This window comes from Bactrocera neohumeralis, unplaced genomic scaffold (genome assembly GCF_024586455.1).
Source record: "Bactrocera neohumeralis isolate Rockhampton unplaced genomic scaffold, APGP_CSIRO_Bneo_wtdbg2-racon-allhic-juicebox.fasta_v2 cluster10, whole genome shotgun sequence".
NCBI lineage: Eukaryota > Metazoa > Arthropoda > Insecta > Diptera > Tephritidae > Bactrocera > Bactrocera neohumeralis.
The window spans coordinates 15,780,386-15,805,963 of record NW_026089623.1 but is presented as its reverse complement, the minus strand read 5'-3'; the positions used below and the strand labels follow the sequence as shown (position 1 = coordinate 15,805,963).

The window sequence follows — 25,578 nt, the reverse complement described above, 5'->3', positions numbered from 1 at the left end:
GAGTAGGCAATTGAAAAGCAAAGTCGTCTCTTGACGAACAAAAGCTAAACTCTATAAGTCACTCATAATTCCCGTCCTGCTATATGGTGCAGAGTCTTGGACGATGTCAACAACTGATGAGTCGACGTTACGAGTTTTAGAGAGAAAAGTTCTGCGAAAGATTTATGGTCCTTTTCGCTTTGGCCAAGGTGAATATCGCATTCGATGGAACGATGAGCTGTACGAGATAAACGACGACATTGACATAGTTCAGCGAATTAAAAGACAGCGGCTACGCTGGCTAGGTCATGTTGTCCGAATGGACAAAAACACTCCAGCTCTGAAAGTATTCGACGCTGTACCCTCCGGGGGAAGCAGAGGAAGAGGAAGACCTCCACTCCGTTGGAAGGTCCAGGTGGAGAAGAACCTGGCTACGCTTGGAATATCCAATTGGCGCCTCGTAGCGGAAAGAAGAAACGACTGGCGCGCTGTTGTTAATCGCGTAAGCGGTGTCTACGCCAATTAAGAAGAAGAAGTTTGGTGTAATCGATAAAATACGTTTGTAATTAAGTCACCAAAGGAAGCAACATGGCGGTTATTGGTCTTCAACGATGCGGTCAATACGTGAACTGCAATAGAGCGCTTTGTAGGAAATTTACTTTTGTATTTCAACCCAGAAAATGCAATACAGTCAGTGGAAACACCGCCAGCAACAAAATTAACATTTACGAGTTTTTTCTCAACTTTCGTCGGCGATCTGTTTGCGAGAGTATTGCTCTATTCGGAAATACCTTTATATTATACCTGGAATGCATCGTTAAAGAAATAGTTGCGCTGAAAGCAAAGCCAACCAGTAGATGGACATCCAGATGTGTTATCAACTAATGCCAACGAAGGACCAATTTACACAATCCACCCGAAAAACGACAAATGTTTCTACCTTCGGTTGATATTGATTAATGTACGCGGTTAAACTTTATTTGAGACACTGCGTACTGTGAACTGTGCAAGTTTTGGAGAAGTAAGCTAGCAATTACAATTGCTGAACACTGGAATGAAAATTAAGTTCGCACATTTTTCGCGATAAACATTTCGACGTATCAGCCTTCAAATCCGCGTCCATTATGGGCAAGGACGTAGCTAGGATCTGAAATAGGGGGAGGGGGGGCGTTGGGGCAGCTATTAATTTCAATTTTTTTTTTTTAACTTACAAACTTTTATGCAAGTAGTAGACGTCTAGGATTTTCTGAAAATTTATTGATGACTTTTTCTTCAATGAGCTGTTGATGTTCTTTCACTAATGTGCAATGCACGCTCATCAGACATAATCCAGATAGTCTCTCTTCTCCCATCGTGCTCCGAAGCCAAGTTTTAACTCTCCTTAGCGTACTAAATGAACGCTCCACCGTTACTGTAGTGCATGATAATGTACATAATATTTTGAGAGCTTTTCGAATTGAAGGGTAAAATTCATCTGCCTGTTTGATCAATTCAACAACTTCAATTTCTCTTAACTCCATTTCTGATAAATTTTTATTTTTCCATAAATTGTACCAAAGTTTCAATTCATTGCTGACATCTAAATCGTAATGCTTTTCGAATTGTTTCGAGTTTTCAAAAACGGCTTCAATTGAACTTTTGAGCATATAAACGAAGCTGTTAAGGAGTCAAGATATGGAATCACAATACAGCGTCGCCAGTACTCATCTTCGTTGTTTGATGGAGGATTGCTTCTATGTTTTTGTTTTACAGCTAAACGCAGTAAAGATAATTCTATATCTAGCACAGTTGCAACTCTTCGCGCTTGTGCAAGGAGTTCATTCGTTACTTGCTCTGCATTGCTACGATCGTTTTCAATTACCTCAATAATTTTTTCAATATGCTCACCTATTAAACAAACAAATAATAAGAACATTCCAACTTTACAAATATAATTTTGTTATTTCATTTGAATATGCTCACCTACTGCAATCATAACGATTGCTTTCGTTTGCAAAATATTTACTGTTGGTTCCAGTAATGCAGAGTATTTTGCAATTGTCATTAGGGAAACGATTAAAACCGATTTTGTCACTGCTGAATGAAGCTGGTATGCACTCTTTCTTGTGCTATGGTTTCCATCTATGGATAATTTTTTCAGTCCTTCAACAATTTCAGGAAAATTTTCAGAAAACTTTCTTACTGCCTTATATTTTTCCGACCATCTGGTTTCACACAAACGTGATATAGTAGGCGCACAGTTCCTTCGCGTGGTTGATTCGCGAAAAAAGTTTATAACGTCCTTTGTTGTTGATATGGCATTTCTTATTTCCAGAACAGAAACGAGCGAAACATTGTTGTGCTAGATGACCTGATACAGCATCGTCTCCGTAAACTACACGAATTTCATTGGTGGCTTGCGTGGCATTATTCCATTTTTATACTCTCGCAACAAAGTTGCTAAGGAGAGTATTATAGTTTTGTTCACATAACGGTTGTTTGTAAGTCCTAAAACTAAAAGAGTTAGATTTAGGGTTATATATACCAAAGTGATCACGTTGACGAGTAAAGTTGAAATCCGGATGTTTGTCTGTCCGTCCGTGCGTGCAAGCTGTAACTTGAGTAAAAATTGAGATATCATGATGAAACTTGGTACATGTATTTCTTGGCTCTATAAGAAGGTTAACTTCGAAAATCAGCCCACCGCCACGCCCACAAAATGGCGAAACCCGAAAACCTATAAAGTGTAATAACTAAGCCATAACTAAAGATATTAAGTGAAATTTGGCACAAAGGATCGCATTAGGGAGGGGCATATTTGGACGTAATTTTTTTGGAAAAGTGGGCATGGCCCAGCCCCCTACTAAGCTTTTTGTACATATCTCGGAAACTACTATAGCTATGTCAACCAAACTCTATTGAGACGTTTCCTTCAGACATTTCCATATACAGTTCAAAAATGGAAGAAATCGGATAATGACCACGACCAACTCCCATACAAAGGTTATGTTGAAAATCACTCAAAAAGTGCGTTAACCGACTAACAAAAAATGTCAGAAACACTAAATTTTACGGAAGAAATGGCAGAAAGAAGCTGCACCTAGGCTTTTTTTTAAAATTGAAAATGGGAGTGGCGTCGCCCTCTTATGGACCAAAAACCATATCTCAGGAACTTCGCTACCGAATTCAAGAAATTCGGTTCATAATATTTTCTTAACACCCTGATGACATGTACGAAATATGGGTGAAATCGGTTCACAACTACGCCTTCTGCCAATATAACGCTATTTTGAATTCCATCTGATGCCTTCTCTGTATAATATATACATTTGGAATCAATGATGATAGCGGAATAAAACTTTACACAAATACGGTATTTGAAAAATATGTAAATGACGGATACTGAAATCTCGATTATTACTTTATCATGCGAGAGTATAAAATGTTCGGTGACAACCGAACTTAGCCCTTCCTTACTTGTTTATACCAAATTTCAATATGTAGCACATTTCTTCATTATTTTCACTCAGTTTTGAACAGCTGTAACTTATTTTCAACTTCCCCGATTTTAATATTTTTTGGTTAAACGAAGCTTAAAATCTCACCTTTCAAACACTATATGGTAGGACACAAAGTGATTGGTAGCACTAGAGATACACGACTGCAACGACATCTATTGACAAATACGACTACACAATAATTATGTTAAAAATACATTCACAAAAGAAACGTTTTAGTTTTGCTGATTTTTTAGGATATCTCAGATATGAGAAAATGTTAACAATTGCATAATTCATTTGTTACTTACCTGTATATGTCTATTTAATGGAAAATTTGCAGAATGGATAGTTTTTAACCGTTTATATTGGATGCCATACAATAGTAATTAAAAAAGTCATGTCAAGGGTGTAACCGAATAATTTATCCTCTTGCTATTTGCAATAATCAAAGTTCGAAAAATTCGCTCAGGTACTGGCAAAAGTTTATTTTAAACAAGAAAAAACGTTAACTTCGGACAAAGTTGCTACGGAGAGTACTCAAGGACGTAGCCAGGATCTGAAATAGGGGGGGGGGGGGGAAGGGTTTGGGCTCAGCTGTTAATTTCAAATTATTATTTCTTTTTAACTTACAAATTTTTATGCAAGTAGTAAACGTCTAGGATTTTCTGAAAATTTATTGATGATTTTTTCCTCAATGACCTGTTGATGTTCTTTCACAAATGTGCGATGCACGCTCATCAGACATAATCCAGATAGTCTCTCTTCTCCCATCGTGCCCCGAAGCCAAGTTTTAACTCTCCTTAGCGTACTAAATGAACGCTCCACCGTTGCTGTAGTGCATGGTAATGTACATAATATTTTGAGAGCTTTTCGAATTGAAGGGTAAAATTCATCTGCCTGTTTGATCAATTCAACAACTTCAATTTCTCTTAATTCCATTTCTGATAAATTTTTATTTTTCCATAAATTGTACCAAAGTTTCAATTCATTGCTGACATCTAAATCATAATGCTTTTCGAATAGTTTCGAGTTTTCAAAAATGGCTTCAATTGAACTTTTGAGCATATACAATGGATGCAACCGAGATAGCGCATATGCTGGAGTTTTTTCACGGGCAAATCTTATTTTAAACGAAGCTGTTAAGGGGTCAAGATATGGAATCACAATACAGCGTCGCCAGTACTCATCTTCGTTGTTTGATGGAGGATTGTTTCTATGTTTTTGTTATACACCTAAACGCGGTAAAGATAGTTCTATATCTAGCGCAGTTGCAACTCTTCGCGCTTGTGCAAGGAGTTCATTCGTTACTTCCTCTGCATTGCTACGATCGTTTTCAATTACCTCAATAATTTTTTCAATATGCTCATCTATTAAACAAACAAAGCAGCTCTGCTTGTTAAAAGAGTGAGTAATTGTGCGTGCTAAAAAATTAAATAATTTTGGTGGAAAAAGGCAGAAAATTAACAAAATCTGCTCATCAATCCGGAAAATCCAAAGCGCGGTATCCAGGTGTATTGGAGTGCGGAACCAGCGACCTACAACCACTGACTAGTTTCGATTGGAAGGTTTGTAATTTCGCCGATATCACACTTTATTGCACACAGAGGAGAAAACATCAGCTGTTTGGAGACTTTTTTGGCGCCACAAAAAATTACCTATATTACCTTAGCCTAAAAGTATACTAAAAATTTAGATTAATAATTATTCACAAGGCAACTGAGTTATAGGGTTGTCAAGTATTGTTTATTTTATATTTATACCTTTAATTGTTATATGAATATAATTATAAGCAAACTTTAAAATCAATTATGCCAATTATCAAGACACCACCTCCAGGAGGGGGCAAACTAAATAAAACTGCCAAAAAAGACGTCACAATCGAAGAACTAACCAAAAAGCTAGAGGAAATGGAAGAAATGTGTAAAACACTTTCATTGGAAGTAAATACTCTAAAAGCCGAAAATATAAAGCTTAAGTCCACTGATGTAAAAAAAAATCAGAATTTGGAAAATAAGGTTGAATTCTCAACGGATGAGGAAGAACTAGCCAGAGAAACGGAATGGATTCTAAAAAAAAGACCAGCTAAAAAACGAAAAGCGGAGTGTTCTCCTGATCTTCAGGAAAAAGCAGATAACGCCATAGCAAAACCGCTTAACCCAAAAAATAGTTCGCGGCCTCCACCAATTATGGTGTCTGGAGATGCCACAAGCAGCAATTATCAACAACTATATGCTATTGCAAAATCAGAAGCAAAAAACAATTTTACCATTAAGCTTTTAAATAACGGAATATATAAAGTAAATACTTTCTCCGTAGAGGACTATAGATGCATATCGAAAGCACTTTCGTGTAGAAATATATCTTGGTATAGCTTTGAGAATAAGCAAACGAGGCCAATTAGAGTTATTGTAAAAAATTTACACAACTCTTTTGATCCGAAATCGATAATTAACGACTTAAAAGAGCAAGGATTAAATGCACTGAGTGCTGTCAATCGTCTTCAATGGAAAACTAAAACTCCCCTCGATATGTTTTTGGTAACATTCGATCCCATGGAGAACATAAAAAAGATTTATGAAACCAAAACTATATTGAACTCTATTGTTTCTATTGAACCGGTAAAACTACCTAAGATGATACCACAATGCAAACATTGCCAGTCGTTTGGCCACACACAAAACTATTGTGGTAAACAACCAAGATGCGTTAAGTGCGCCGGTAAGCATAAAACATCTGAATGTTCGAAACCAGAGAAACAGCGGCCTAAATGCTGTAACTGTGGCGAAGCACATCCAGCCAACTATCGAGGGTGCCTTGTTGCTAAAGAATTACAGAAAATACGAGCTAGCACAATTGGCCACAAAAAAGGGGATGGTCTAACCCAAAAAGTTGAAGGTTCTGTAGACTTTAGAACAAAAAAAAATGAACATCAACAACAAGAAGATCCTAAAGTTACAGCTGAAACAACCAAAAAATTCACTTTTGCTCATGTTCTACAAGCAAATAATAATGATAATGTATCATCCAACAGCATTTTATCACAGATCTTACAGAAACTCAATAAACAAGACGAATTCAACACTTCCTTACAAAATCGCTTATGCAAGCTTGAAAAATATCTTTTTAATACCAAAGATGACTAAATCATTAAAAATTCTTCTATGGAACTCAAATGGGTTAATCAAACATAAAAATGAAATCGAAATTGTACTAAACTCGGAAAATGTTGACGTATGTATGATATCGGAGACACATTTTACGTCACAAACCTATTTTAAAATTAAAAATTATGAAACTTACCATACAATTCATCCTAGCAATTGCGCCCGTGGCGGAAGCGCAATACTAATCAAAAATACGATCAAACATTTTGAGGAAGAAAAACTTTCAACTGATAAGTTTCAAGCTACAACAGTGACTATTTACGGAGTTAAGAGTCCACTCTCACTTACCTCTGTGTACAGTCCCCCAAGGCATCTAATCCAATTTGAAGAGTACCAACACTTAATAAACAGACACAGGTATAGATTCATAATGGGTGGAGATTTCAACGCAAAGAACACGCACTGGGGTTCAAGGCTTACGACTACAAAGGGGAGAGAACTCTATAAAGCACTGCAGTCAACCGGAAGTTACGCTTTCTCGACGAACTTACCATCATATTGGCCAACAGATAATCAAAAGATTCCAGACCTGATAGATTTTTTCATTGTCGGCAAAATATCCCGGAACTATTTGTCGGTCAATCAGGGTTATGACCTTAATTCGGATCATTCTCCAATCTATTTAAGCTATAGCGAAACCATCATCTTTAAAGAAAAAGCAGCGGCCTTGTATAATAAACGAACAGATTGGGAATACTTTAGAACGATCATGGAATGTTACGAAAGTAAATATGACTCTATGTTAAATACTGGCCAGTTAGAATCTGAAATTTTACACTTTACAACAAGTATACAACACGCAGCTTGGAAAAGTACACCGGAATTAAAGAAAATTGCTGTAAACTCTCAATATCCTAATGATATAAGAGAAATAATTAAATTAAAGAGAAAGCTACGACGTAAGTGGCATCAAACTCGTTGTCCAGTTGATAAATCTATTTTAAATAAAGTCTCTAAAGATCTTAATCGGAAAATTAAGAAGTTTAAAAATGATAGTTTCGCAAAATATCTTCGGTCCCTAAGCAATGGAAAAAATTCTGACTACTCTCTTTGGAAAAGCTGTAAAAGACTACAAACACCAGAAACTCAAGTATGTCCTCTTAAAATAAGTGCTGATAGCTGGGCCAGAGACGATTTAAAAAAAGCAGAAGTATTTTCGGATTATTTAGCCAAAATATTCTCCCCATATGAAACACACGTAGATTATCCTACTGCTTCTAGTCAAGAAAGCGAAGAAATCTCAAGTTGCACAAGCAGTGAGCTAAGTGAGGAAATCAAAAATCTGAAAAACAAAAAATCCCCCGGTTATGACCTGATTACTGCCGAGGTCCTAAAACAGCTTCCTCAAATAAGCATAGTAAAAATTACCAACATTATTAACGCGGCTTTTCATCTTAAATACGTGCCAACTTATTGGAAAATTGCTGAAATTATCATGATTCCAAAGCCAGGGAAACCAGGATATGATGTATCTTCTTACAGACCCATATCACTTCTACCGATAATATCGAAGCTTTTTGAGAAAATTCTCATAAAACGTATCAATAAAATCATTGAACGAAAGACCATAATTCCAGCGCATCAGTTTGGGTTTCGAGCCAACCATTCTACGATTGATCAAATCCATAGGATTACGCATATTATTGAAAAAACCTTTGAGGAAAAAAAGTTCTGTTCTGCAGTGTTTTTGGATGTTGCAAAAGCGTTCGATAAAGTTTGTCACAAAGGACTGCTTTCGAAACTGAAACAGATTTTACCGAAACAGCATTATGACATCATAAAATCGTACTTATCAGATCGCTACTTTCGCGTTAAACAAGGAGACAAATATTCTATTCTTAGGGAAATAAAAGCAGGAGTTCCACAAGGTAGTGTGTTGGGCCCTCTTCTTTATATACTATTCACGCACGACCTGCCAATAGACTGCAATTATACAACAGCCACATTTGCAGATGATACCGCGTTGCTTGCTGTTGGTAGAAGTGAACACGAGTCCACTACTAATCTCCAAAAAGCTGTAAATAAAGTCGTACAATGGGCAAATAAATGGCAGATAAAACTGAATGAAGCTAAGTCTGTACACATTGTTTTCACATACAACAAGATACAGCACTTACCAATTTTCATAGACGGTGTACGAATACCGCACTTTAATTCCGCCAAATACTTAGGAATGACGCTTGACACTAAGCTACGGTGGAAAGTTCACGTAAAAAACAAACGTAAGGAGCTGGACATGCGACTCAAAAATTACAATTGGTTAATCGGTAACAAATCAGTGTTATCCATCGAAAATAAGTTACTTATCTATAAGCAAATACTCCGACCGATATGGAGCTATGGTGCACAACTCTGGGGATGTACTAACGCAAACAATAAGAAAGTCATCCAACAATTTCAAAACAAAGTACTAAGACTAATTGTCAAAGCGCCTTGGTATTGTAGATGTGCTGATATAGAGCGTGATCTAGGCGTAAACTCGGTTAACGCAGAAATACTAAAAATTGCAATAGCACATAGTGCAAGATTGCTACAGCATTGTAACGAAGAAGTAGTTATGTTAACTTCTAGTGATGGACCACCAAGACGACTCAAACGCCTCAAACCCAGCGATCTTTCAAATTAGCCAATACTCTCATAGTAGTTTTGTGATTTTGTAATTATATTTTTAAGTCCTATTCAAGTTGCTTGTTAGTCCTTTCTTTTATTTGAACTAGTTGCAATGTATAAACAAAATAAAAAAAACACAAATTCTTCTCTTATTATTTCCTTTTGTTCGTCGAAAAAGCGCAAACCAATTGAATGCTGCTCTTTGCCGGATATATCAGCAGTTTCATCTGCTAAGACGGTGTAAGGATTTGTTGTTTTTATATCATTCACAATAAGTTCTTTAATAATTTCTCCGAAAATGTGTATGATGTCATTTTGAATTTGTGGTGAAGTATAAACTGCGTTTCGGTGACCTGTCTGTAAATGTTCTTTTAACTTTGAGTCGCCTGAAGCGATTCGCAAGTTTATTAAGTCTAGAAGAACGCCCTCGTCGGAATTCCTGCCCCTGAGAGGCATGTCGTGTGTGCCGCAAAATAACACACATGAAATAATAGATTTTATAATATTTCTATTATCTTCCATAGTTTTTATATGGTGTGTTTTCAATTGTACGTCGACGGGCACATTTTCAATAAAAACCTTCGCTGCAGCTGCTGCAGCAATGTGGAGACCTGTTTGAGAATGCTTTTTGGAGAGCTCGTGCATTTTTTTTTTAAATTTGTGAATGGTCGGATCATGAATGAACCCAATACGCCTTGCACCGATCCAGGAACAGGCGGAAACAGCACACAGTACTTACACAGTGCACCTTTCAACCGCTTGGAATACACCAACCACGGCGCATATATATCCAACCACCCATGGTTGAATTTTCTTTGCAAAGCTTTTGCATCAGTTTTAAAATCATAGGCAGAATTTGGAACCCACGGACGAAGTAGAATCTCCTTTTTTTCGACAGACAGCTGCGAAGCTCGCCCAACATAGCGGCCCACATAATTTACGTGGCATTCCTCAGTGACATCTATTTCCACAGAAGAAGCTAGATTTGCTTGCGCCTCAGCAACAGGCACAGCCGATTGTGATGAAGAAGCGCTTACAATAGCTTCTTCACTTCCACTGCTGCTGTCACGAACATGTTTCCTCATAACAGAAGAGATATCTCGAAAGTAATAGCAATAGCAGACAATCAAAAGTTTATAACCCATTTATAAATGCTTACCTTTCTGAAGAAAATTTCTTATATCCATAAATTTTGCACTTGTAAACATGTAAACTTAATTTTTGCACTTGTTTGAAAACCACTTGTGTTGTTTGTGATCTAAAGATGACAAAACTATCGATAGTTATCATTGTGCTTTGTATTAACGGCAGACAATGTCAAAATGAGTTGTGACAATAATGCGTCAGATGGCGCTCAGATCATCCAGCTAATCAGCCCTATCACGCAATCCATCGTAGCGAAGCTACGAATACGAATGTCCGCTACGAATACGCATAATTTGCTATCATTGAATCCATGTGAATTCGAAACTTTTGTTGCCAGACTTAACTTTGAATTTTGACATTTCGAAATCAGCTGTGTAGAAGAAAAAATTTAAATTTTGATTAATAATTTGTATTCAAATTGATTTTACGAACAAAATATGTATTCGCTAACGTTTTTATTTATGTTGCTTGAGGAAGAACGTGAGAGAAGTCGGCGAGATCTAAAAATTCACCGAAAATCACTGAGGGACAAGAGCAACCCTTTCGATGTGGACGAAACAATGCACAGTTCAAAAGTCCACAAAAATTCATTGTTAAATTTTATTAAAATTATTTTTCTATAACAGGTTTATTAAAAACTATCGGTTAAATAAGGCGGCCTTCACGTATGTCCTCGATGTTCTAGAGAGGAATGCAAGTTCTTCAAGATCGTCATCTATATCTTTACTTCATCGATTGTCTTCGGTTATACGGTTTTTAGCTGAAGGAGGCTATCAGCATAGAGTGGGTAAAGACTTTGATATTCCAATGGTTCAGTCAACATTTTGTTGCATCTTAAAAGAGGTATTGGGATTGCTTCAGTCCCATTTGTGCCCTCAGTGGATAAACCTCGAGTTAAGTAACGTTGAAAAAAGTGAAGCGAAAAAGGATTTTTATCAGAAATACGGATTTCCAGGCGCAATTTTGTGTGTAGACGGGACACATATTAAAATCGTTGCTCCAACTAAAGATAAGTTTCTCTATTATAACTGCAAAGGATACTTTAATATCAATGCCATGATTGTAAGTTTGGTGACAAATTCGCATTTCAAACATCTTAATCAATGTTTTGCAGATATGTGACAATAAAATGAAAATACGCTATGTGAATGCTCAGTTTCCTGGCAGCAATCACGACTCCCACAAATGGAATGTCAGCAATGCTCGTTATTTTCATGAGAAAAAGTACCTCGATGGTGAACGAAACAGTTGGCTTTTGGGTATTATACATACAAACATATATATTACAAAAATTCCCAAAATTGTATATTTGTACAGGAGATGCTGGATATGCCTTAGAACCATGGTTAATGACACCATTCCGTACCCCTCCCTCAGGAAGCCCAGTAGAGAAATATAATTAAATACATGCAAAAGCGAGAAATATCGTTGAAAGAACAATAGGAGTTTTTAAAAATCGATTTAGATGTCTTCTGAGTGCTCATGAGCTTCACCACGAGCCATGGAAGGCATCTCAAATCGTTAATGTTGCGGCAGTGTTACACAACGTTTGCATTCACTATCGCGTGAATGATGAAAGTTTAGAAAATAATTCGGAACCAAATATTTTCACAGAAAGTAATGAAATTCTTTCATCAACTTATAATGATGCAGCTTCACAAATCAGAGAAGCTATATGTGCAACACTTACCCGAGTATAATATCCTAAATAAATATTAACACAAAATATTTATAGTTTTAATTAAGTAGGTATTTATTTAATTAATTTAATTATTTTTTGTCATGGCTTGCAATTTTTTCTCCTCTACCTCTAACATTTTCTGTTTAATGGAATTTTTAGCAGCTATCAAATTCTCCATAGCTATGTTGTGCCCTCTAATTTCTTCCACTTCCGCTTTTTTTAAATCATTTTGCATTTCCAATGCTCTGCCTACTCGTCGCATACGTAAAGAGAGATCGTCCAACTTATCAATAATCTTTTCTTGAAATTCTTTTTGAATATTAAATTTCTCTTTAATTAAATCGGCTGTAGATGTTTCCGGTGGCCTAGTAGTACGTCTAGGCAGTGCTGGACTGCAGGTCACTGATGGCATTGATACGTCAGCCTCTGTCTCATAGCCCACGTCGGCTACAATAGGTAAGCCGATGCTCACTGTATTCTCAATACCACTTGTGCTTGTTTGCAATGCCGTTAGTGTGATCACCGCTTCCTCCAATTCATGGAAATGGTGCTGCCTATTTCTGCCGCCACCAGTAGCTGACTGCTCCTTTTTATTTTCAACTAATTTCCTTTTTATATAGGCCTTCCAGTCAAGCCATACCTAATACAAAATAAAAAAAACAAGCTTTAAATTATCCTGTTACAACACTAAAATCTACAACTTTATTATATTACCTTCTTCCAGCTGGAAATATCCTTGATAGGCGGACCAACACTACTGAGTTCTTGCGCCATATTGTTCCAAAAAGCTGCCACTTCTTCCTTAGGGCACTTGGTAAAACCCTGTGCCATTTCAGGTTTTTGCTGTAACAGCTCAACCATTAGTGCATATTGTTGCTTGATGGTAATTACTTTGGACCCGCAGAAATTGCATTAAAAATTATTTTACTGGTAACAAATATGTTATAGTTTGAATTCAATTACAAGTTTTAATTGATAATATTAAATATTAAAACTTTTAATTGAATTCAAACTATAACATATTTATTTTTAATTTAAAACTTACATTTTTCTTTTTTTAAATTTTTTTTTCCGTTTGCACAAACCTGTCGTACAAAAATTCCGCTAAACTTAAAAATTTTCCGTTCCGAGTGAATTGAGTGAATGCAACTCTACGAATTTCGAACTTACTTTCGGTACTGTTCGAATTGCATGATAGCAGTTTCGTAATTTTCCCGAAAAAACAGTCTACGATGGATTGCGTGATAGGGCTGATTATGAATGTTGCGTATTTAATAAATAAATGCATAAAAATGTAACTTCCAGCTGAGGCTATCGTCCACCAACTGAATAAAATTTTAAAACCCCTTAAAAAAAAAATCTAATAATGAATAATAATTAAAATAATAATTTTTCAATCTGTAGGGGGGGGGGGGGGGGGGGGGGGGGGGGGGGCAGCTGCCCACCCCTGCACCTACCTGGCTACGTCCTTGATTATGGGATACAAACAAAAATGACATTACCGAAAACATTTTACATCGTCTTCGCTAAAAATTGGAATGGGTCAAATCCGGTTGATACTTCTGGTGGTTTGATATCAATTCCATCTTCCCTTTATCAATTCACGAAAGATGAACTCTTCAACGAATGTTCGGACATTGGACAAATTATCGTAACTACGATTCCTTAAGTGCACGCGCAATGTTGGCTACCAAAAATGAAGATGTTGTTGACTTAAACTGGAAGATTCAAAGTCAAAGTCCGGGAGACTTGCGCTCATACAAATCGATCGATCGTTTTGACAATGAAGACGACGCCGTGAGTTATCCAGTGGAAATTCTGAATTCTTTGGATAGGCTTGGTATGCCACCGCATCATTTGCGTTTCAAAGTTGGCTCTGTCGTTATTATGTTCCGCAATCTGCGCTATCGAATACAAGGAAACGCTTGATTATAAGAATTTTTTTGAGTTCTAACGATTTGCCATTTCAGTTCAAACGTATTCCGTTTCCAGTGAAAATTGCATTTGAGATGACAATCAACAGGACACAAGGAAAGTCGTGGCATAAATTTGGAAATGCTATGTTTTTCACACGGTCAGATATACGTAGCGTGCTCACAAGTTGGAAAACCATCTTTTCTGTACATCGGAAGAGAAACCAAACTATAGTTTTTAACATATCTCCATCAGCTTACACTGCATGGTGAGCATCGGTTGATGCAAAAAATATTCCGACAAGAATTTTTTATACCGCGACTAAAGTCACAAATCAAAAAGGCAATTCTTATATGTAAACTATGTACTAACTACAAACACAAAATACGTACGCAGATCATAGCAGTTTACCACCTGAATGCTGCAATTATGTTCTACCCTTCCCAGATGCACCACTATACGAATAAGGAGCAGTGCTTCTCCATAAGGACAGTGTAAATTAAAAGTACCCTGTACAAGGAGTAGCAAGATTACAGAAACTGAAGAATATTACCATACCTTCGAATTTGAGGTTCTTGCTATTATCGCTGCCTTATATCGGGTGATTTTTTAAGAGCTTGATAACTTTTTTTTTTAAAAAAAACGCATAAAATTTGCAAAATCTCATCGGTTCTTTATTTGAAACGTTAGATTGGTTCATGACATTTACTTTTTGAAGATAATTTCATTTAAATGTTGACCGCGGCTGCGTCTTAGGTGGTCCATTCGGAAAGTCCAATTTTGGGCAACTTTTTCGAGCATTTCGGCCGGAATAGCCCGAATTTCTTCGGAAATGTTGTCTTCCAAAGCTGGAATAGTTGCTGGCTTATTTCTGTAGACTTTAGACTTGACGTAGCCCCACAAAAAATAGTCTAAAGGCGTTAAATCGCATGATCTTGGTGGCCAACTTACGGGTCCATTTCTTGAGATGAATTGTTCTCCGAAGTTTTCCCTCAAAATGGCCATAGAATCGCGAGCTGTGTGGCATGTAGCGCCATCTTGTTGAAACCACATGAGTCAACATTTAAATGAAATTATCTTCAAAAAGTAAATGTCATGAACCAATCTAACGTTTCAAATAAAGAACCGATGAGATTTTGCAAATTTTATGCGTTTTTTTTTAAAAAAGTTATCAAGCTCTTAAAAAATCACCCGATATAAATAACTAGTGTACCTACCAAATTTCCATTTTTCTTTTCAAACCTATTGTATGGATAATAGTGTTTTTCTTCTTCTTATAGCAACAAGGGTTTCATGAGGCAATGCCCAAGTTGTGTGGATACTATAGAAATTCATAACCATGTTAGCGAAGCTTTGTTCAGATAAGCTGAGCAGCTAGTATAAGTTTGTAATAGAGGTTCAAGTTACACTCAACAATACATCTTTTAGGAGTACTAAAGTATCGCCTTTAAATCTATTGGCTAAACGATAAGCGGATCAGTGAAATACTTGAGCTAAGCTAACTCGTAGACAATGAGGCTATTGAGGAGTTCAAAAATGACAGACACTCGTTTAAGAAAGCGCATGAGGTATCATGACATTCCATGAAGAAATATACGTAGCTTTAACTCGCAACCATTGACTATTTCGGACGTACCATGACACATGTCATAATCAAATTTAAGGGATCGTTTTAATGTGAAATTTTCGAGAAACCGATTTTTTGCATTATTGGATAGTATACCATTCACTGTAATAAACATTCCCTCAAATTTTGAAATCGAAATTCAAATTTTTACGGTCGCTACAGCGTTTCTTGTGGAAAGAGAATAGAGTGGGGAACATAGCGACTCCAACCTCAACGTCAAACGCATCTTTTTCAGAATGGTGTTTTTCAAAACGGTTTCCACTCTCAAAAGAAGAGTTTTGAAGATATCTAGTCATTCGTTATTGCGCTATGGAAGCTTTTATTTTTTTGAAAACTTCCTATCTTTTTCTATGAAAACGTACGGGTCATAAAAATCGGTCGATAGATTCTTTGTTTGGTTATTCATAGGTCACAGAAAACTGGTGCAATGGTCATCACTTGCTTTACATTACAAACAGAATTTTCTTTCTCATAATTTTTTTGCAACATTTATGTATGTAATGTAATATATTCACATTATCTTTTTGGTAAAAAGCTTATATATGGTTTATATATATTTTATATTGTTATACTTTGTATAATTCACAATACAAAATACATCAATTTACTAATTTCTGATATTCACACAATTTATACATACATATGTAATCTTATTTAACAATATTTTTTAAAGTAATTAATTTAGAACTATTAGTATTGAGTAATTTAAATATTGCATACAAATTCGGCTTTGGCTGATTGGTCAAGTTTCATCCATTTATCGAGTAAAGCCGCCCAGAACGTTCTCGGTCTATTAAGTCAAAATCACAACTTTTAAATCGTGCACACCACTCTTAGCTTGCAAGCTCAGGCATGTTCACCATAAACTTCCACCAAAATAGATGATTTTCGACCATATATTATCCAACTTTTGAAACATTCAAAATAACGGTGAAAAGCTGATATGAGAAAATTAACTTGTTGAACATATGTATAGTCCTATTTAAGATGCTTTTATGCGATTATTAACTAATCGTAAATAGTTATGTACGAGTATATTCAATTATATTGAACATGAATATACACATACATTTTCAACACGCATAACCAAAAAAGTCACTAGGACATGATAATATTACCACAAAAAGGCTGAGTTACCAAATAATGATGTAGAAGTGTTCTCTTTGCTCTTCAATGAAATTTTGACTCTCGGATACAATCCAATTTCATGGAAGAAAATCTTTGTTCTGTCTTTCTAAAATATTTGAAAAAGTATTACTATCAAAGATGTCTCCTTTCCTCCACGAAAATAATATAATACCAACGCACCAATTCGGGTTTCGTGAAAAACGAAAAGCATTTGACCACAGAGAGTACTGTTCAGCTATATTTCTAGACGTGGCTCAAGCGTTTGATAAGGTGTGGCACCAAGGCCTTTTATATAAGACTAAAAACATTCTAACTTTAGATTTGTATAAAACATTGGAGTCTAATTAAAAAAATAGACAATTTATGGTAAAGGTGGAAGATTTCATATCTGATGAACGACTGATAAATGCTGGAGTACCACAGGGCATTGGCTTAGGTCCAACTCTATATATAATATATACAGCAGATCTTCCAACGGCTAATAATGTATTGACTTCTACTTTGGTGGATGACACAGCTTTAGTGAGCCGTAACAAATGCCACATTATAGCATCAAAAATATTAGCGGAGCACTTGAGTTCTGTCGAAGAATGGCTAGCTGACTGGCGTATAAATGTGAATGAACAATAATGTAAGCATGTTGCATTTTCGCTTAGACCAAAAATATGCCCGGCAGTAAGAATGAACAATATTTTAGTACCCCAAGCGAATGAGGTAACATTCATATCTTGGTATTCACCTAGATAGAAGACTTACGTGGAGAAAACACATAGCGAGTAAAATAACTTGCATGAAGATAAGAGCTACAAATTTAAATTGGCTTTTGTATAAATGACCCTCAGCATGAAACACAGCTACACCACGTTTCAACACCCCACATTGGCAGACAAAATCATCCTGAGCGAACAACACACCACACTCACCACTCACCTTCCACATCACTACACATCACACCAACACACTCAAATATGACACCACAGTACAAACCCGAACAACAACTTTAACAAAAGGGACGGACAACTCCAGCCGCGGCCACTTCGCTTTTTTGTCAGTACGAGTTAAGAATCAACGCACATACGCATACGCTTTTCGCAGCATCTCGGTTTTTTCCCCCGTCCTGCATAATCCGTTTATTCCGCCGCCGATTGGTGTATTCTTTAATTTTGAAGTCCTTTATATCTATTATAAACCAAAATAAAATCAAATTGATAATTTGCGAACTTCGATATTTAAGAAAACCCGTTCTTTTCGTTATTTTTTTATAAAAGTGAGTTTCGGTAGTAAAGGTGAGTTCGCCAGTTACGAGAACAGCTTTTAAATAAAAAAATATCAACAATGTTGTCATCAGTTTTGGTTGGATTTGAACAATTTTTGATCATAATGTGGCATACACAAAAGGCATTATTCGGGCAAAATTTAATCCCGTTACATTAATTGCTTCTTGGTTTGTGTAATGGAAAGTAAAGGTATCAAGTGGAATTGTGCCACATGGGAAATAGGCGTGGTTATTGTCCGATTTCGCACATTTTCAAAGGGTTTTATAGAAATATGAAAAAAATACCACATACCAAATTTTGTCAAAATCGATTAGTCGGGTCCCGAGATATGGGATTTCATATTTTTCCTGGTCCCTTTAAAGCCTTGTCGTACCATCCCGGCGGCAAATTTTTGCGTCTCTGCCTCATTTAGATTTTGATTTATCGCGCTTTTAGTAGTTTTTAACAGTACCGTTATATGGGAGTGACTGGGGTTTTCATCCGATTTCGTCCATTTTCACACTATAGCTAGGAGTTCTTGTAGTATGCTGAGCGAATTTTGTTGTTGTAGCTTTAGTGGCTTAGGAGATATATACATTAAACTTATTAGAGGGCGGGGCCACGCCCACTTTTCCAAAAAAAATTTTTTACAGTTGCACTTAGCTACTGTAATTCTGTGGCAGAAAAAGTTGTATATCTTAATTTAATGGTTAGTTACAGAATTTATAGGTTTTCGGTTAATGACGATTATTACGAACTCGAACTTGTACTAAGAAATCTACATACCAAGTTTCGTTAAGATATCTCAATTTTTACTCAAGTTGCAGCTTGCAAGGACGGACGGGCGAACAGACAGACAGTCAACCGAATTTCAACTTTGCTCGTCACCCTGATCATTTATATATATATAACCCTATAACTATTTCGATTAGTTTTAGGTGACACGTGCAAACGTTAGGTGAACAAAACTATAATACTATATAGCAAATGGTTGCAAGAGTATATATAAAAATGAATAACACGTAGCAACATTAGAGAACCCACAACACAAGAAGATAACCCAAGAAGCAACAGTTTAATATACTTATAATTATAAGTTAACTAGGCCTGACAAAAAAAATTTAATTTATGAGCCGACTAAGCGAAACTTGCCATAAACGCGTTCATGGTGGTGGATCGCTCATGGTATGGGCTGTATTTTCATCAAAAGGCAAGTTCAAAATATGCTCCGTACCAGATAAAATTAATGCAGAAATCTACTTAAATTTGTTGTAAGCAAACTCAAGACAATGCGGTGCATGTAGCGCAGACTCTCTTTCTTTAACTCTCGGAAAGTTATTGCTGGTATGGCCTGCCTAAGATCCAAATTTGAATCCGATTGAGGATCTGTGGGGATCCTTGCAATAAAACTTTGTATGTACATCCGTCAAACAATATGACAGACTCAAACAACAAATTGCGTGCAACTTTAGCCGATATATCCTTGGTAAAAAAAGCTGGTGTAGTCAATACCTGGTACATATGTACATAAGGATAACACAATTCCATATTAAAAGTTCAATAATATTGATTTATAAATAAAAAAAGATGTGTACTTGTATTTAAATAATTTTTTACACATTAAGACATCAATTTTTATTTTAATATTGTTGTTTAATTAAATATTTATTTTAAAAGACAAAAAAAATCGCATTTTATTTTGGTATTACGACTATTAACTCTGTGTGAGTCGAATTATTTTAAACGGTTATTATGTACAAATCCATGTAAAGATGATCATTTTGTTGAGCTCGAACCATTAAATAAAATTAAGGCACCGTACGAAGTGGTTCAAACATAAAGAGTTGATATAATCTACTACTCCTCGGAACATATTTAAATTATATTAAACTTTTGAAGCGTTTTGCTCCTCATCATCAGCCATTGGTGTATTACTCACAGCACAAAAATATGGTATTCATATTACATATTTAAAAGCATGTTTTGTAGCAACCGTGAATATCGTAGATTGCTTTAGCGCATTTATCATTTAAAATGAATTCTTGACAACTACCGGCAGCAAGGAAATGGCAAGTTTAGGATAATGGGTCTCATGCATAAAACGTGAGCTTATGCTCTGACTCGATTTTGATTGAGTAAAAGGTGCTTATCGTATGCTTAATAAAATTTGATGTATTTGCTTTTACTCACTGCTCAGGTTTGATCTCGTCATGCTCAGTTCGAACTATGTATATTCGAAATAAGTTCGATAAGCTTGTGCTCACTTTCATATGCATAAAAACAAGCTTTTGCTCTTTTTTGTGAGCTCTTGCTCAAATTTTGTTGAGGCTGCCTATAGATGACTCGCGTACACTAAAAAGGAATCATGGCTGAATATTTTGTGCTACAAAGAAATACAAAATGTTATCAACAGCGTAAAACAAGTTTAGTAAGTGAGGATAAAAAATTATACAGGTTTATATTCTTAATTATTAATTTTTTATATAATTAATAATAAAATGAAAATACATAGGTTTGATGATAGTAGCATCTGCTGGTTGGCTAATTATTTTTTTTATTCACGCGTCCTACGAAACAGCGAGGTATGTAGGATAATGCAAAATGTAACAAACGATGCATTACTTCTCGGGGAGGAGGGCTATGGGATATGTCCATGGCTAAAGACACCATTCCGGAACCCAACAACTGAAGTAGAAAAAAATTTCAACAAAGTGTTTACAAAGGAACGTGTCATTATAGAGCGGTGTTTTGGACAATTGAAGCAAAGGTTTTCGATACTTCAATATAAAATTCGTGTATCGACAGAGCTGGCGCCTCACGTAATAGCTAGTTGTTTAATTTTACATAACATTGCTAAATTTTTAAGAGACGATTACATCCTAATCAATGACGATTACAACAATAATGATTGCCACACATCAGGAAATTATATCGAACAACAAACAGCAAGAATTTCAGAAGCTGGAAAAAACAAAAGGAGGATGATCGCAAATTTATTATCAAATTAGTTTGTAATAAAAATAAAATAAAACAATATTTTTATTTTTTTTTGGGTTTATAAAAACAATTAACATTAATAAAATCCCCTTTTTTATACAAAAACAAAATTAATTTAATTCACTATTTAACGAATAAAAATAATAAATGCACAAAAATATAATAATAATTAATTATTTATTAATAAATGTAATTATTCAGGGAACTCCAACCCTCTTTCCCCAAGTTTTTCCTGCAAAATCTCTAATTTTGCGGAAAGAACTTTGTTTTGCTTTAACAAAAAAAGCCTATGCAGACTTTGAAAATTTAGCTGCCTTGTCTCATCAGTCTCATAACGACTCAAAACTGCTGTTGACTTTTTGTTAACCTTCAAAAATAAACAACATATAGCAAAATGTAAGCTAAAATAAAAAAAATTTACAGTTTGGTCGTCGCTATCAGTGCAACGGCGCTTTATTTGCTGTTTTGCTGCTGATGTTACTGTTGTTTTTGTTTCTGATGTTGTTGTTGTTGATGTCTCTTTTAATGTATCGCCATTGCTTCCAAGAAAAAGAGAACTGTAAAAAAATAAACGAAGAGCGAAATCAACAACAAAATTGGAATAAACAAATAAATTTGATAACGGTGCACTTACCAGGAAGTTTTTTTGTCGAGGGATTACAATCAGAACAAAGCAATGAAGATAATTCTGCTTCCCAGTTTTTTAAAATAATCTTCTTATTGCCTGTTTTATTTATGTCTATTTTACTTTTAACTCGACATTTCATGTTTGCTATTTTTTTTATAATGTTTTTCTCCAACAGTTCAATTCCAAATTTTTGCCAAATTTCCTTCACACATATTTTTATTGCTTGTTTACTTTTTACACTTGGTAACTGACTTTTTTCGAGCAAATATTTTTTTTCTTTTATTTTTTCTACTAAAAATTTTGAAATATCGTCCATTTCCATTTTATTATTATTTTTTAGCTCTACTTCAAACTCACTTCCACTTGACGACATGTTTGCACTTAGAGGTTTGATCTCCGTTTGCTCAAGTAATTGTAATTGGTTTGAACTCATTTTTATGCATACGAAATTGAGCAAGAGCTGTTGCTGTTTGTTCGAACTCGACTTACGAGCAATTGCTCACTTGACTCAACTCAGCGCTTTTACTCGTTTTTATGCATGAGACCCAATATTCCTTTATTTCATTTATTAAAGAACAAAATAATTCCTCGTTTAAACAAGAATTAATTGAATCTACAATAATAAGCAATACTTAAAAGTCATTTTATTTCAATAAAACTTCCGCTCGCTTGGTATTAGGAAGTTCGAACGGACTTGTGTGATCAGAAAGGCATGCTTCTTATGCGCAGAACATCAATTTTTTAATAACATTTTCGTCATCGTAGTGTAAATTAAAAGCAGTGTCCATTTCAATAATTATACACCTTAAATGTTGAACACATAGAGAGTGACACGACATGACTACACGACAGTGAACTGTAAATGACGTTGTGAAGTCTACTACATGAACATTTGTAAGAAGGCAGCGACATAACAATGACCGACATGTACATAAAACAACACAGCTGTCCATTTTGTATGTCCACAATTTCGTTGTAGCCTTACTAATACCTTTCACTTCAATGAAATTTTAATACTTTGTTCAAAGTTAAATTTTTTATGGCAAAAATTAAATTAATAGGTAAATTTATTTTTTTTAAATTATCAATAGTTATTACATATACATATAACAAATATAACAGAGTTATTTTATGCTTCTCTTTGTAAAATAAGTTCATTTTGTTAGAGCTTTGGATAATTTTACATTTTACACATTAATGGCATCCTCACCTCTATACTGTCGTGGGCAAATTTAAAAATATTTTTAAATTAGCGAGAGCGACAACTGGGAGCCTGCTGTCGTATAACCGCGCAGCTGCCTCAATAACTGTGTCCACAAGTGTATTTTAATATTTCAGTGATGTCGCTTGAAGTCTGTCGCTCTTTATGTGTTCAGCACATTACTTTTCACTGATAATGGTTGAAGTTCGTAATACATACCAAAAAAGAGTTGGGTTGATCTGACCTGCTCTATCTTCAATTCAACTGAGTGGGGTTGAAAACCTTAATGGCAGATACATATTGGGATTGTTTTTTGTTCATAATATTCTCTGACTTAACTAAATGTGGATTTGTTTATATGTATTTAACACACAACTTACTCATGTTTTTACTTACCTGTATTACTTCAGCCTAAAATTATTCTCCGAAATCGATAAACGTTTCATATGATAGTTTCCACATAGTAATTTTTACTAACTTTTGGCTCATTACGAATATTGAGGCAAAAACGGATTTACTATCAAGCTTCTAAATAATAATACATATAAAATCAATACATCGGACTCTGATGATTATAGAAAGTTAACGAAAATTCTTCTTCCTCTTTCTTATGTAAATAAGCAATCTCGACCAATTAAGGTAATCGCCAAAAATTTACATCATTCAAATGAGCCAGAGGCTGTAATATCAGACCTTCATAAAAAGGGATTCAAAGCTATATTATATATAAACAGTCAACAAACTAAAGTGGAAAACAAAAGAGCCGTAAGATATGTTTCTTCTTACTTTCGATGTAACAGCAAATATAAATAACATATACGCGAAGTGCGTTTCGAAGGTTACACAGGCGAGTACTTCAAACAAGAACATCTCGATCGTCTTACTACTTATGCCTGTACCCTCGAACCACACTCGGAGACAGCCACAAGATGCTGTCGCCCCGCAATAACGGTTCTTTTTGAAGCGACAGAATAGAAACAACCAATCACAACACATTTAGAGACTGATGCAACATTAGTATAATGATGAAATTAGTTTTCTGGTGAAATACCCGTAACTGTACACTCACACATGCACACTAACAACTACGCAGTCTAAATGTGCCGACACGGCCATCTTGACCCTAACACGACCTCGTGTAGAGAATAACACCTTCATACTTAAATCTCTCTTTTCTTTTTTTTATTATAGACTGAATATTAAAAAGTTTCATAACAAAAGCCAATTTTCTTATCTTAATTCGTAGAGACTTATCATGTCAACAATCTCACAAAGCAGTATTGAGTTACTCAAACAATATTTAATATTATTTTTTTTTTCTTAGTTATTCATTTTTCTTCATTATTCATTCTTCTTCATTATTGTCACATAATCAATTCATTACTCAATAAAATGCCCCACACTCCATGATCAAACCAACCATTAGTATTTTTTGCACTTGTGCTTGCATTATGATCTGAGTACTCTGCCATTTTCTTTGGCCAGGCATTTATATATTTTGTCATTCTTATTTGTTTACTTCACTCTCTTTAGTGATTTCAACATTCTCAACATCTTCGTTCTCACTTTCTTCAGTGACTTCAACACTCTGAATACTCTCAATATTTTCATTTTCGCTCTCTTCACCGTTCGCAACGGATTCTCTACGTGCAACAACATCCTCACCATCATCATCATCATACACATTCAGTTTCTCGGGCACTTGCGCCTCTTGTAACCTTCTTAAATCTTGGCGTGCATATCCACAACTTCCCCCATTGGTCAAAGATTCCAAAATGTACCGTCACCTTCTAGAACCTTTGGTATTTCAAAAGGCCCCTTGAATTTCGAGCTTAACTTGGTCTGATATCTTTCTTCACCTTCAAGCAACACAAAATCTCCAACTTTGTGTCTGGCTAAATGGGTATCAGCCTTCCCACTTCTGCCCGTCAACATCATCCCACACATCTACGTATGCAACACTGATTCGCCACATTCCCCACACTCATCATCACTTTCCTCGCATCATCCACCACGCTCTAACACACACAATGACATCACACACCATCACCTACTTTCGCCGAAGAAAAATACAAAAGGACGGACAACTTGTTAAAAAACGCATTCTAGCGCTACGATATCCCCCGATCGACACGATTCTTTTTTGGCGAACGTTCTGCGAACATCACGTTAACTCATAATATTTTGTAACCTTTATGAGGCGAAAATTTTAAATTTTATTGTGCGAGCATTACATTTAAAAATTATAATTTATATCATATACGTACCTATGTGGCGAAAATAAATAGACCGTTTACATTTATATTACTTGAAAAGTTTGCGAATCTCTTGGGCTAATTTCACATACACTTGTGTTTTGTAATTTTATAAGAAAATAAATTCAGAAGTTACTAACAACTTGAAGTGAAGTGAAAACGAATTTTTAATCGCAATTTTGGAAAAAATATAGATACGGTGAGTGCGGGAAAGGTGAAACATAAAACATTACATGGTCCTTCGAGCCTAAAAGAAAGGCACTACGGAAACTAAGAAAAAAAATATATATATTTATATACATATATACATATATATATTATGCATATGGGAAAGTGACCCAAAAACTTAAACAAAACGTAATAATAATTAAATCTAAAAACTTAAAATCAAGTGAAAGAAAATTAATATACACATTATACATAATACAAAAAAAGAAAGTGTCAGTGACAGCAGTGCTTAGTGCATAAAAGAACAAAACGGAGAATATATCTCACATCATAAAGGGAAAACCA

At 35.4% G+C, this 25,578-nt stretch overlaps 1 protein-coding gene and 2 long non-coding RNA genes across 4 annotated transcripts; all 3 read right to left on the bottom strand.

Moving 5' to 3' along the window:
• Positions 1 to 1,003: 1,003 nt before the first annotated feature.
• Positions 1,004 to 4,799, bottom strand: LOC126765471 (uncharacterized). 2 transcript variants are annotated; one of them, XR_007668440.1, is made up of 7 exons: positions 4,089 to 4,799; positions 3,767 to 4,014; positions 3,564 to 3,647; positions 2,162 to 2,472; positions 1,942 to 2,100; positions 1,191 to 1,866; positions 1,004 to 1,126 (listed from the first exon to the last, which is right to left on the bottom strand). It is a non-coding gene; the product is annotated as an uncharacterized LOC126765471 (long non-coding RNA). The 2 variants fall into 2 exon arrangements; XR_007668439.1 differs by having other exon boundaries at positions 1,942 to 2,472.
• Positions 4,800 to 12,144: 7,345 nt separating this feature from the next.
• Positions 12,145 to 12,963, bottom strand: LOC126765546 (uncharacterized). The gene is made up of 2 exons (XM_050483159.1): positions 12,774 to 12,963; positions 12,145 to 12,699 (listed from the first exon to the last, which is right to left on the bottom strand). Exons 1-2 carry the CDS (start codon positions 12,918 to 12,920, stop codon positions 12,145 to 12,147), a joined length of 702 nt encoding a protein of 233 aa, XP_050339116.1. The 5' UTR covers positions 12,921 to 12,963.
• Positions 12,964 to 20,387: 7,424 nt separating this feature from the next.
• On the bottom strand, positions 20,388 to 22,583 carry LOC126765437 (uncharacterized). Its single transcript, XR_007668392.1, has 3 exons — positions 21,616 to 22,583; positions 21,403 to 21,538; positions 20,388 to 21,348 (listed from the first exon to the last, which is right to left on the bottom strand). It is a non-coding gene; the product is annotated as an uncharacterized LOC126765437 (long non-coding RNA).
• Between the last annotated feature and the right edge of the window lie 2,995 nt (positions 22,584 to 25,578).

Bases quoted from the DNA above. Each gene is read 5' to 3' on its own strand.
- LOC126765546 (XM_050483159.1), bottom strand. From the start codon at position 12,920: ATGGTTGAGCTGTTACAGCAAAAACCTGAAATGGCACAGGGTTTTACC. The intron at 12,700-12,773 runs GTAATATAATAA...ATTTTGTATTAG, and splicing joins ATATTTCCAGCTGGAAGAAG to GTATGGCTTGACTGGAAGGC.